General features: G+C 35.4%; 1 protein-coding gene across 6 annotated transcripts in view; it reads right to left on the bottom strand.

The window, feature by feature from the left end:
* The window catches only part of NBEA (neurobeachin), an 831,523-nt gene that overhangs the window by 78,877 nt on the left and 738,456 nt on the right, over positions 1 to 14,190 (bottom strand). For all 6 annotated transcript variants that reach the window (XM_039530859.1, XM_039530876.1, XM_039530902.1 and 3 more), the window contains one exon: positions 4,014 to 4,166. In XM_039530859.1, coding sequence (XP_039386793.1) covers positions 4,014 to 4,166 — 153 coding nt within the window. The remainder of the gene's footprint in view (positions 1 to 4,013; positions 4,167 to 14,190) is intronic.

The following is a 14,190-nucleotide window of genomic DNA, read 5'->3' as shown; positions in this document are numbered from 1 at the left end:
TGCGGGGCCCAGGGCAAATTGCCCCACTTGCCCTCCTCTCTGGGCAGCCCTGGGCATTTCTTTCAATGGAAAGCCATTTCCACCACAGTACACATATTTAGTAAGTATGAAAAAACCCTACAAAGCCCCATTATTTCCCAATTCTAAAAAGCCTATTAACCAATAGATTAGATGGTAGAGCCATCTCTCTAAAGCAAATTCTGTGTGTAATGCTGAAATTCTTGATTTATTTATTTCTATTTATTTTAACTATCTATGAATGCATAAGCAAGTTGTAAATAAGCGTTTCTGTCCACATATATAGAATTATAATTTATATATGGCTATGGTAAGCAAAATGTATATGAATATCTATAATGCTGTCAACTAGAAAATACTGAATACCCACATTATGGTTTGTGGTGTCACATAAGGATCAATCCAACATAATGGAAAGACTCCCCATTGACTTAAATGGGCTCTGGATCAGAATCATAGTGTCTTGAAAAAGCCTCCAGATTTCTGTGGCTTCCCTGTAAATATGTACAGTATCCATTTTGCTAAGCCTGCTGAACAAATTCCAGCTCTTGGGGCAAACTTACCTCATTTTAGAAATATCGGTACCACCCTCATGCGATATTTTTCTTTAGACAGATTTTTGTAAGACAAGTCAAAGTTTTGGGCTAGAGATGGGCAATTTGAATAATAAATCTGCTGAACAGTACAAATACATGTAGAATCAGACAATAAAGATGGGTACGATCCATTAAGGCATCTCCTTCCACTCCTCTCACAGTTCAGAAATGTTTTCTACAGTACATTTTCTTGTACACTGTCTAATCCAGTTTTATAAGTGCCAAGTGATAGCGACATTAGAAATCTATTCCATAATCTAATAGATTTCAATATCAAGTTTTTCTGATAAATCCATCAGCTTTTTTTCCTTTCTAAGCTCAATCCTATTATTCCAAATTCCTTGGTGTTTATACCATTTTTACAGATGCTTTCCCTGCCTTAACTATTAGTTAGCCCACAACACACATTTAGCTTTAAAAAAAAAAACCCTCCGCATTCTCTTTAAATAGTCCCACCCTCATTCACGTTGTGTCTCTTCTCTGAACTCGCTCTAATTTGTCAATATCCTTCTGCCTTTTAGTTGCCCATAAATGAATGCAGCATTCCAGGTGCAGTCTCACCAGAGTCATATAAAGGGACCAAGTGCTCTGTGTGTAATGATTCCATATACAGGGCTCAAAATTGCACTTGCCTTTTTTGGTGCCGAATGGAACTGCATATCAAATTTGCTATTCATTATCACCCCCAACTTCCTTTTGGCATTACTACTTATCAGATTTTTTCTACCTATTCAATATCTATTTATCCCTTTCAAGATGAATGTCAAATGTATTATCTGCCCGTTATTCAAACTTCTCTATCCCCCTTTTTATTCTTTTCTTACATCTCCCAATTAAGTATTATTTGTAAATTTCATTAATATCCTGTCCTGCTACTTCTGGTTAACTGAACTGTATATGTTGGGGCTTGAGAAACCCAGGCTGACTAAAGACTCTTCTCCATTAGCATTGGCAATCCAAGGCTATTTTCTGCCGTGCTATTGCCAAATAAGGACGAGGAAGGGCTGGTGGCCTGCTATCTGAAAAACTGTATGGATTTGTGGAGGACTGAACTTAATATTTAACAACTATTAAACCACTCATTGTAGAATAGATGTTGGGATGAATAAAGGTCATCCAGAAAATATCTCCCATCAAGAACTGGATAAAAACAGTAGGATGCTAAAATCAGGGGAGACAGGTAGGTTAGGATGATGTGTGAATTGGATAGTTCTTGGATTTAAGAGTCTGATAAGTATTCAATCAATTTAAGTCCCTAATTCAACTAACCCATGAATCCTAAAATTAGCCTATCTAGTAGTCTGAGCATACCTATGGATGTACAGAGTTCATTTTTTTCCTCTGCAAGCCTAACATTTGGAAGGTGTTTCCAACTTCTAGCTCCAATCCTTTATTAAATGCATAGCATTGTAAATGGCAAAAATACTATACTTTACATTCATGCAAACAGCTGTTTTCTCCATCAACCATTAATATCCCAGCACAATATCTCTACAGATACCTTAAGGTATTTTTCCAAAAGCAGAAACAAAATGGCAGCATAGAAATCACAGATTAGCACATCATGCATACATTCAATCTGTTTCTCATCACATATTGTCTTTGTTCCCCATTTAAAATTTTACACCTTTAAACATATAAAATGAGAGACAGATTTTAATATAAAAGAATAAAAAGTATTTCTAAAATTTCATGTGGGAATTGAATAATGTGTGTGTTTAATTATTTTCTCCAAAAGGTGGTGGTTTGTTATTTTCTTTCAGTAAGGAATCAAAGAAAACGGAGCTGCTGCTACTCTCATTGAAGTCAACAATAACACTCTTCTTGAATTTGATGAGATTAAGATTGGGACCCATATATTGCCATTATCTGTGGTAACTATTAACTTTTATAAAGACTGTTAAAATAACTATGTCTATAAAACAAAAAATTCACAGTCAGATATTTTAGAAGGAAAATACCATTTAGTGTCTCCCTAACAGTGCAGGACTGTCCTCTTTCATATGTGTCTGGTGTTTTGTTATAAAATAGGGTAGGTGTTTTAATACTCAGTTATTCTTTTGAACTTTAGAGGGCTGTTTTTATGTGAATCCCAGAAGCACTGTTCCCTAAAAGATATATTTCTAGGAATTAAATTGCAGCACTGGTAAATCAATAAGATGATGAGTGGCATTCCTCCTAAAAGGTGTTTTAGGCAATGGTCTCCAAGCAGACAGATCTATACACCTCTTGGGTACGCATATATTGAGGGAATCTGTAGGCACAGGTAAGTAGTGGGTATTTTGATTCAGATCCATTTCAGGAAAATAGTCAGGAATTAAGTTGTTGAGAACTGTGATATAGTGTATGAAATACCTTCCTTTTTCTAAAAATGTTAAAAATATATATCATATTATTCATTTTATCATTAACAAATAGTAACATATGTAAGAAAACCTGCTAATATAGGCAGATGAAATAAATATGAATAATTTTACTTAACACAGATTTTAATTCTAGGAGAAAATGTGTATCAAAGGTCAGATTACCTTTTGAAAGCTCGGTTTATTATGAACAGCCTTTCAAAGTATAAACAAGTGTTGATCATGTGATCATGATCATGTGATCAGAGAAAACAAAGATCTAGGTAGTGGAAAACATTACTGAATATGCACCACTAAAATTCTATTATTATTTCATGAAAAAGCATAAATACGCATATTAATACTACTAATCAAGCCACTTTGTCACCAACATAATTTGGTAGATACCCAGAAGGTGAAATACCATGGCTGAAAACAGAGAAGAATAAACAAACAGTCTCCTCTTAAAACTGCTATATCTTTTCCATTGAAAGTATGTTAATTTATCGAAAAATATTTTATTTATGCAAAAAAGTACACTTTATGGTGTTTCATAGCTACAATTCTGCACACTTGGTAGTGATTTGTGGGACTTTTGCAAAACCCGTTCAGAAAATATAGTACTTGGCACAGTAGCTCAGTATTCCTGCATAAACAATTAATTCCTTTTGAATGGAAACTGAACAGCGTCCAATCATGCAAGGAGCTGAGTACTTCCTGCAAACTCCCATTGTGTTTATTTGCAGCAAATGTTCAGTATTTTGCAGGACTGGGCTCTTAATTCTTCAGAATATTTTACATTGTCCAACTGAGGCCCATCAAATCGCTTTCTCCTCAGGGAGCAAATAACCGAATTTACAATTCCATTATTGGTCCTCATTAAAGAAAAATCATTGTACAATAAAGAATCCTATTAAATAAGAGCTGAATGGAAACTCCTCCCCGACTTTTTCTTCTTGCATTTTAACCCTAATTCTGCAGAGGTGAAAAGCCAGTGATATGTTAGCTTGTTAGAAGAGTGAACTTGTTACTAAAGCTTAACTGAAATCTCTCTTACCATCCTGTTGATCCGGACAAAGTCTTCAGGCTTCTTTGCCCAAGGGGGAAGCTCAACATCATTTACAACAACTTCATCCTCTCTGACACCTAGATTATATCCATTACTGTTGACAAACATCTCTGGTAGGTAGTAAAACTCTGGAATTAACTCCTGCCAGAGAGAAAGCATAATGTGTTACCTTGCATATGTACAGAACAGCTGCACGATACTTAAAATTTTCAGAATTTCTGTTTCACATACAATAAGCGTATAAGAAAAACAATCTTCCCCATTTGCACAAAATCATACTTGCATTATTTATATTTCTGTGGACAAGAGATGTTTAAAAAAAGAATTTTTATAATATTTTTCTTGTACTTAACTTTGAGCAAACATCTTGTTATAATATATTGAACAGTTTTTGTCTTCCTCAATCTTGTTTCAATAAATGATATGAGTTAGGAAGAGCACTACCTTTTCACCCTTTGTTAAATTAAATATGTTAGAAAGTAATCAGAGATCTTCCACTTCTGTTTAACAAAACTATTTTAAAAAGGAAGAACCTGTGAAATCTTAATTTAAAAGAAGGTTATATTTTAATCCTAATGTTTCTTTGCTTTTTTCCCCCATATTATCGATTGCATTAACATATATAACACAATTTTATGGATAAAAAGATGACACATGATGATAAACAAAAACAATTTCAGGTGAGTGGACTTTTCTGTAGTCAGCAACATTCAAATATGGACAGGAAGCTGTCAGAATGGCAAAATGTCTTTAAAATTTAAATACATGCAACTTGAATTATGAAAGCTCAGTAAACAGGAACCAAATCTGAGCTGGTATTAATATTTAGGTAGTGCCCACTGTGAAGTTTATCACAGTTTGAAGGAGGTCCTAAGCTGAAATTCAATGATTTTGACACCATAAATATCTCAATTTGTAGGTGCCTATTATTGAAGCAGCTGGTGCTGAATTGCAATAATAGAAAAAGCTACAGCTTTAAACCCCACCATCTTTTCTCTAATATCTAGATAGGGATTAAATTCACTAAATTACATTATTAAAAGCATTAGGGCATTCTGTTGTGTAACATGATCAAAACTGATGACACAGCACCTGAAACCTTAATCTCTTTGTGGTCTTTTCAAAGGCTGCAGACACACAGAGCATAAAAAATCACTGCAGACACTAAAGTATCTAATTAAATCTGATCCACAACTCTACAGAGACTAGAGCAGTTAAAGCACAGAAGGCCCTTTCAAGTTTTATCATTAAAAACAAATATATGAATATTTACATAAAAATTTTAAGTATTTTTAGTGGAACAACTTATTTGGTTCTCTTATACCATTCATGCTGCATGACAAACAGTATGATTCAAATTAGACTAGAAAACACAACACTAATTAATATTTAGCCAATGTAAAATAGTAATTAAATGAGACATGCCTGAACATGCATTATGCTTATTATATAGCTTGTAACTACATAAAACAATAACATTTTAAAGAAATATTTCACACAGTTAACAGTAAAACAAAATGTAAAAAAGATAAAAACCCTGAATATCATACTGGGTTAAACACAGACTATTTGGCTGGGAATCCTAACTTGTTATATTACCACCTCTAATTTGTTTACTTGAAGAGTTTTCTAAAAATTCACTCTGATATGGTTGAAAACAAATTGTCCATTCTCCTTCTGACTCTCATCCCATCACTTCTTAGATTCTTGAAGAACCCCTATTTGTCCATTCTCACAGGGACAGCATGGGGCCTGATTATCTTTCCAGAGCTCAGCAAAACCACTCCTAACTGTGGACTAATGAGTTGCCACAAAGCAACACATGCTGTAGTGCAAATCACAGCCCTCAGAGGTCCTCCAGATGCCTGCTGGCCTCAGAGTGGTGAAAGTATGTCATCTCAAAATAATTAAAATGAAATGGAATACAACAATGGAAAAACTGACTTCTAATTTTAAAAAAAATCTTCATTTAAATTTTGAACAAGAACCACGCAGTGCATATTGCTGATTTTTTGACCAGCTATAACATTTTTATATAGCTGGCTGTTCTATTAACATATAAGAAGACATATATGTCTCTGCAGCTTCTCAGTCATAGAGCCAGACTGGGAAACTCTTGCAGCTGATGTAACTGTACATTTTGCATTATCCAAATAAATGTCCAATCTCTTTTTGACCTCTACTAACCTCTGGCCCTCAATGATACCTTGTGGAAAAGAGTTCCACACAATTATATATTAATAAATTACCAATTTAAAATGTGATGCCATTCACATTAATTCAATGTCCCTTTGTCCCTGTAGGGTGAGAAAGGGTCAACAAGAGCATCTTATTTACTCTTTATACAATTTATTATTTTGTAGTCATTTAGCATGACCTCTGTTATTTATCTTCTCTGGAAACTAAGCAGTGGCAGTCTTTTAATCTTTCTTCATATGTCGGTCTCTCCAGGCTGCTAATCCTTTTTTGTTGCTCATCTCTAAACACCTTGTATTCCCGATAAATCCTTTTTTGAAACAAGGTGAGCGGATTGATCATAGTATTTCAAGTCAGGGAATAAGATCCACGTATGTGAAAACAGTATGATATTTCCAGAATTATTTTCATTCCTATTCATTATTTTGTTTGCTTTCTTGACCACTACCCTGTGGCATCCCACTCTTAACTTTCTGCCATTTTGAAAACTGACCATTTATTCCTACTTGTGTTTTTTTTACCTCTTCATCAGTTTCTAATTTAGGACAATATTTTACCTCTCACCATATGACTATTTAGTTCCTTCAAAGCATCTTCTGGGGAGCTTTATCAAAGGCTCTTTGAAAGGCCAAATGAATGCCACCTGGTTTTCCTTTGATCACTATTTTGTTGACATGGTTATAGAATTCTAGTAGATTAGAGAGGTAAGATTTTCCTTTACTAATGTAATGCTGGTTTGTCTTTATCATATCATGTTCATTTATGTATTTTATAATTCCATTTTAAATGTTGTTTCAATCAATTTTCCTGATAGAAAAGTCTGGTCTGTAATTCCCAAAGTCACCCCTAACATCTTTTTTAAAGACAGAGACAACATTTGTTACACTTCAGTCCAGTTCTTTGTTATTTGGATACCAGACATATTCTAAAGTCTTCTGTCCTTTGTGATAATTACTTCCTATATTGTTGGCAGCTAAAGATAAAACCTAGCTAAATTTATCAAATGCTTCATCCCAAATTTCTAAATAGTTTTAATCTCTGTAAATCTGTAAGGAGAGAACGACTTGGAACTCAGAGAAACTTTTGAATTTTTATTTTAGGACCAATCATATGTTCCATTTTAATACAATGTTCTTCCGTGTTATATTGTACACATTCAACTTGAGCTTTTAATTGTCATACTCGGTAAAAAGCTTTTAACTGTCCTTCTCCATTTGAGATTATAATTCTGCTTGTTGAGGACTAGACAGAAACTCCATTTGGAGTCTGTCAAGATTAAACAAGATCATGGCCAGAAAGCAAAAGTATACCATTCAATTAAGGTGAGCACATCACTCTGAAGGACATGCCCTAATCTGCTAGGATGGAGATCAGGAGAGGAGTAACTAAACCCAAGTCTTGCATGTGGTAGTACAGAATACTATCTACTTGAGTTGTCCAGTGTCAGACCAGAATATACCCTTTTAGTTTATTACATGTGGATATTGGAAGCAGATTATTTCCAAGATGTGCATATCAAACTTTACAATCACATGGTTTGGACCTATTGAGCCCTGTTACATTTTGTCAAATATATATCACCCAGAAATAAACTAAACACAAGCATTTTCACTGATTTCAAGGGGCTTTAGATGGAATGCTAAAACCTTAGCTAAACCAACAGTATTTCCTGCTTCTCATTCATTTGTATGGATTCTGTAATTTTCCATGAAACAATGGACTGCTACAAACCCCAATTTCTGCCCAGTAGAAAGGGAGCACTGGTGAAGAAGTTCATGTTTAAAGTATCTTGGAATACCAGTCAAAAGCATCTGGCAGATCAGCAACGGTGTATCTACCAAAAATTGGCCTCCACAGCTCTGTTGTCTGTTGATGCTTTCTATAAACAGATTGCTTCAATCCAAGCTATGAAGTTTTTCACTGTTTGAAGTGGCCATTGTTTAAGAAGTTGATCTTTTCAGAAAAGCCACCAATATAGAATAAAATGCTGATGAGAGCCAAATCTAAAAGTATTTTCTTCCTAAACCACAGCAGCTTCAAACAGTACATGAGCCTATATAGATCAGGATGAAATGGCAAACATGATATACTGTAATACAAAAAGCTTCCCTAACACCTATACCAGCTTGGTACCTCAAATGGGGCAATGGGGAGGGGGGAACATTCACAAATCATAAATATTAAATAAAATGACATATTAAAAGTATCTATATACCTATGGATTTCCTTTACAAATATATTCTTTATTGTATTTTGTTCAACTGAAGTATACTTTTGCATAGACTAACATATGCAGGATAGTTACTGGCTTCTTGACTATTGCCAAACAGGTAAAAGGGTCCAAACAAATTTTTCAGATGGCATAATCTGTCATGTATTACTTCTTACCAAAATAAATATCTAGTGTTCAAAGAGTTAATAAAACTAGGGATTCTAGTGATCTAAATCCATTTGAGGTCATTTGTATCTAGTACGCCTTGACATCTCAGAAACTGGTAACCTCCTCAGCTCTCTTTCATTCACACATCTAATAAGACAGGTTAGCTTTCTATCACTTAATAGACAGCTACCTTGTAAGCAGCTCTAGTAGCTTAGATTTTCTCAAATGAAGAATGATGCAGTAAAGCTATGAAGGAGTGTAAAAATGGTAAAATGAATTTTATAACAGACATTTCATGTCTGTAAATGTGATCGCTAGTTTATTTTAATAGCTATACTAAAACCCCGAGGTATATTTAATAGTATTATATGCCTTGTGTCTTTGTATGAGAAAACATCCCCAAACACATTTTCTAATTTACTAGTGTGTGACAAATCCGAGGTGCTTAGGAATTAAACTTTAAAAGTATGTCTTGGGGTGACAGAAGACCACTATTAATACTATCATAATTGTATACCCCTTGCATCAAATCTGACATTTCAGTTTAATATGTTTTGCTAAGAGTATACCATTTTATGGCCTGCTAGTAAAATCAAATCCAACACAGACGTTTTCACTTTTCTAATATAATTCACTTCGAGATTTTAAGCTGCTATTTCTTTCTTTCTTTCTTTCCTTCCTTCCTAAATGGTTGATCCCCTGGCATCCATTAATTCCACAACCGCCTCATATTGGGTCAATGAGTCAGTCAGGAGTACCTCCATTAACTGTATTAATTTGCACTATGTCACCTTAATGACATTTTGTCATAGCTACCTTTCCTGACACCTACATACTCTATTCAAGAAGTAATATAACAAGTTAGAGAGGCAGTAGGAAACATTAGTGTCTGAACAGTAAGTTCTTTGGATGTCAGTGTTACCAAAAACTGGAGGGGAGGAGGGAAGGGAAAAAAAAAAAGATGTGAAAGCTGACTGGCCAACTTATGGTCATTTCCGGGTGACTTGTTTCCTGAAAGGTCATTCTACTAACATTCATTCTTCTTCCAGCTTGCACTGATTACCACAGGAGAAGGTCGACATTAATAAAGAGAGACACAATAAAATAAACTATTTTATCCAGGTTCTCCCTGGTGTGTTACCATGCTGATATAGCACATGCTGTATTAATTCTGTTCGATTCAAGTCAGGTAAATGGATCTCTTTGAAAATGAACCCAAACAGTGCAAACACACTGAGCAAAAAATGTGTAAATAAATCTTTAATCATGCAGTTCACATAATTCTACAATATGTTAGATTTTTTAAAGGTATTGCGCCTAATCCATGGGATAGCATTAAGTGCAAATTACTGTTTGCTTTTTACAAACTGATCAAACTACCACAGCCTCATTTTCATTATCTCAATGTGAAACAATTTAGCTATTGAAGAAACTGCAAGAAAGAAACTGTGCCATAATGTCAGTTTTTCAAATAAATACACATTAACAGGTAAATGTCAGATAGCTATTTGGTGTGATTTAAGCATTATATTTTTAAAAAGAGATTAAAATATATTTTAAAATATTAAGCTTGCAGCTAGAAAAATAAAGCAGGCTAATGTTGTGGGCTTTCTTTGTTCAGCTTTAGAATTTCAATTTACAAACCTACATTGACAATTAAAAATTACCTGATTCATCCTCTCTCTCAAAATAAATCTCAATAACCTATCAACATATTCATAATATAAACTGTTAGACTTATCAGACAGTGTGATAAAGAATTTTTAAAAGCATGTATTTTTCTGAATGTACATATATTACATGAAAGCCAAAGCTATGGTAACATTCCAGCACATAAAACTACTAATTTTAAAGTATATATATGCATATATATGTTATTTTTGAAGGATTTTGTAATCTCTGCCATTTTAATTTGTTCAGACCAACAGGTTTTCAGCTCAGATTCATTTAAAAAAACTATAGTTACATTTAATGTTCCTACCAATTTTTGAAGATTTTACTGGTTTGAGAGGTATTTTATATCTAATACACATAATGGTGAATATCAGTAGAATTAGTAAAACTTTGATAGTGTGCCCATTGTACGGTAAGTGGGATTACATTAACAAGTAATCTCCTCCAAAGAGCCACATGTGGAACTACAGGGATCATAGGTGGAGCTTGAATGAAGTTTTAGAGAAATCTGTTGCAAACTCTAATATAGTACACACATTAAGCGTCATATTTATTGTACATGCAGATACATTCAAAAAGAATTTTTGCCTCTTTACATGCTATTTATTTTCATCCCACCTCAGTCCAATGACTTTCAGACCTACTATGTAAAAAGTGGAAATTATGAAGCAAGAGAATGTGGATATTTAGCTATTTCAAATTGAGCGAGCTCCAATTACTTTTAATTAACCTAGTTTACTTCTACTAGAAACCTCCACCTCCCATCTTTCCCCCCGCCCCAATATATGAAGACTAAAAAGCAGCATCTTAAGAATGTGACAGTAAGACTAAAAATCTAAATTAAAGAATACAAATTCTGCAAGAGTACTTGACAACATGGGCCAAAAGTATGCAAAGAGATCCAGGCAGTAACAAATAGATCTCAAGAAATGGGATTTCTAGAATTAATAACAGTTCAGCTTCCTTTCTTTTCGTTGAATACACTTTGAGTCATCAGGAGAAATTCATCCTGATGTCATGGCATTGAGAAATGCACCTCATTAAGGTCTTAAGCCATAAACAACAGCAACAATTAGCTGCTACATTCACTCTTGATTTATCACTAAGAAACAGACTTTAGAGATGGAAAGGTCCTACAGGATCTATCTTCTTGCCAAGTCATGATTGCTCTAGAATATATTTCCTGATGCTTTGCCCAGTCTCTTAAGAAATAGGGCCTTGTACTACTGCCACTGAGAATCTGTGGCACAATCAAATAAATTTCACTGTCAGCAAGTTCTCATATTATGTTGCTCAAATATTCCTTTTATAAAATTCATCCCATTGCTCTTACTTATATCTCTTAGTCCATGAGAAATTCTCTGAAGTTTTCACTCTTTATCTGAAGTATTTGTATGTTATGTCCACCTTTAGAATCACTTACCCAAACCATATACATTTCTTTTAATTTTTCTCTGTAAATCAATATGTCCAGCTCCTTAAACATTTTGCTCTTCTTAGTACTTCCTTCAATTTGTCTCCATAATTAAACAAGGAGTTTTTACACACTGTTTACCCAAAGGAAATGTTTTGTACTGTAGCACCAGTATTGGCTTTGTGTAAGTCAGGGGTCTCAAAGTCCCGGCCCGCGGGCCATCTGCGGCCTGAGACCCATGCAGCCACGCTGCTGGTTCCGTATGCTGCAGGCGCTGCCCCCCGCAGCTCCCATTGGCTGGGGGAGAGGGACAGAGATACCATCACTAGTCGCTGGGCAGAGTTAGCATCATTAGTTGCCACGCAGATTCAGCCATGGAGGCAGCATCACTTTTTTCCACAATGAATATAAAGAAATCAAAACACCGAACACAACTATCTGATGCACACCTTGCTGTAATCCTGAAGGTTTCAACTGTTCAGTCACTGAGGACAAACATCAACAAACTGACAGAACTGAAGTACTGCCAGGTGTCTGGCAAATATTAAAAACTGTCTGGCAGGCAAAGAATTGTATAAAGTTGTATGACAGTTTTATTATTTCTAAGAAATTCAAAATAAAAAATATAATATAAATGTTTTCTTTTCTGAACACCATCCTCAGTGACATTGGCCCACTGGGAGGATTTGAGGACTGGCACTGGCCCTAAGGTAAATTGAGTTTGAGACCCTTGGTGTAAGTATTCTATAACTACATTGGGTAAAGCAGTATATTGAATAGTGGTACCAAATATGCCAGCAAGTTTGGCCCAAAGTATGTCTAATCTAACTGTAAAAGGCTTTTATCACTACGCTATCAAACTAGCGTATTGTCATTTACTAAATATGCTCCTCTTAAAATATCTTCATATTCATGAACTATGTGAAAAACACCTCACGTCAATATGTACTTTTAATATAATTCTACTTAAACTAAAGATGGAAAAAATCAGAACTTCAGATCTGAAAACCTTGAATTTTGAGTAAGTTCTGGTCCTCACTTCGCAGAATTGGCTATCATCTCTGTAATGGGTGGAGCGAGACCCCCAGGTCCCACTCCCTCCCCCCTTCCCAGGTTCTGGGGGAAATTTCATTTTGAGTCCAAATTCAAACTTTGCAACTCACAGGACCATCTCCTCTTTAAAGTACATGAATAGGATTCCCAAAATGTAGTGACAGTGTATAAGAAATATTTGGCACAAGCATTAATAATACATTTTCATAAGGGCATGCAGTAATAGTTTAACCATAAAGTTTCTAGAAACTAAAGAGGATTTAATAGCAACAGAAAAAATTGAATATTAAACATTAAATTTTCAAAGCACCTTTATGGGATTTTAGCCACATAATTTCTATTTGTCCTGTATTTGGGAATTGTATAGCTAAACCTCTGTGAAACTCTATGACATTTTAGGTGGTAAACAAAAAATATCCCTATTTTGAAACTGCATTATGTTTTCTATAAATTAGAAGAAAAGGCTACTCACCCTGTGCAGTAACTGTGGTTCTTTAAAATTTGGGTCCTTGGGGGAACTTGACTTCAGGTGAAGATGCGCCTCTCGAGCCCTTGATTACAGATTTTTTGTTGAGTGTGTACTGGGCCTGCACATGCACCCTATACATCCTCATGCTGTGTACCGACATGATACGTGGCTGCACAGGTGAATCACCATCAGTTTCTTCTCTATTCAAACCTCCCACAGAGAACAGTCCAAAGCAGAGGGGAATGAGGGCAGGTAGTGGAGTACCCACACAGACACACATCTTGAAGAAAAACAGTTACTGCACAGGGGGAGGAATCTTGTCTTCTTTGAGTCATGTCCCTATGGGTGCTCCACTTCAGGTGACTCCGAAGCAGTAGCCCCACAGGGAGAAGGGAGCTTCGGAATTGAGTCCAGAACCGATGATAGAACCAGAATTCCCAGTGCCACATCAGATCTAGCAGCATGGATCAAGGCACATTGCCTAGAAAATGTATGTATTGAAGCCCCTGTAATGGCCTTACATATCTCAGATACTGGAATATTTTTGAATAATACCATGGATGTTGCTTGCAACCTGGTAGAGTGCACTATCACCCTGTGGGAGCATTGAGCACTGGCTTCATCCTAACAAGCAACAACAGACCCAGAGATCCAAATAGACAGTCTCTGGGTGGAGATTGTGAACCCTTTGGATCTATCTGCTATGGAAACAAACAGTCTAGAGGACTTCTGAAATTGCTTGGTTCTAGCTAGAAAGGTGGTCAAGGAGTGTTTGACATCTAAGGTATGAAAAGAGGTCTCCTGCTGAGACTTATGTAGTTTGGCAGAAAACATCGGTAGATAAATGGTTTGGTTAAGATAAAAGTCCAATAATATTTTAGGTAAAAATTCAGGATGGGATCATAAAGAAATCTTGTCTTTGAAGAACACCATAAAGGGGGATCTGCCATTAAGGCCTCAATTTCCCTGACTCTACGGG

Source organism: Mauremys reevesii, linkage group 1 (genome assembly GCF_016161935.1).
Source record: "Mauremys reevesii isolate NIE-2019 linkage group 1, ASM1616193v1, whole genome shotgun sequence".
Taxonomy (NCBI): domain Eukaryota; kingdom Metazoa; phylum Chordata; order Testudines; family Geoemydidae; genus Mauremys; species Mauremys reevesii.
Note: the sequence above shows the minus strand (reverse complement) of the source record. Positions and strands in the feature narration are given on the sequence as shown.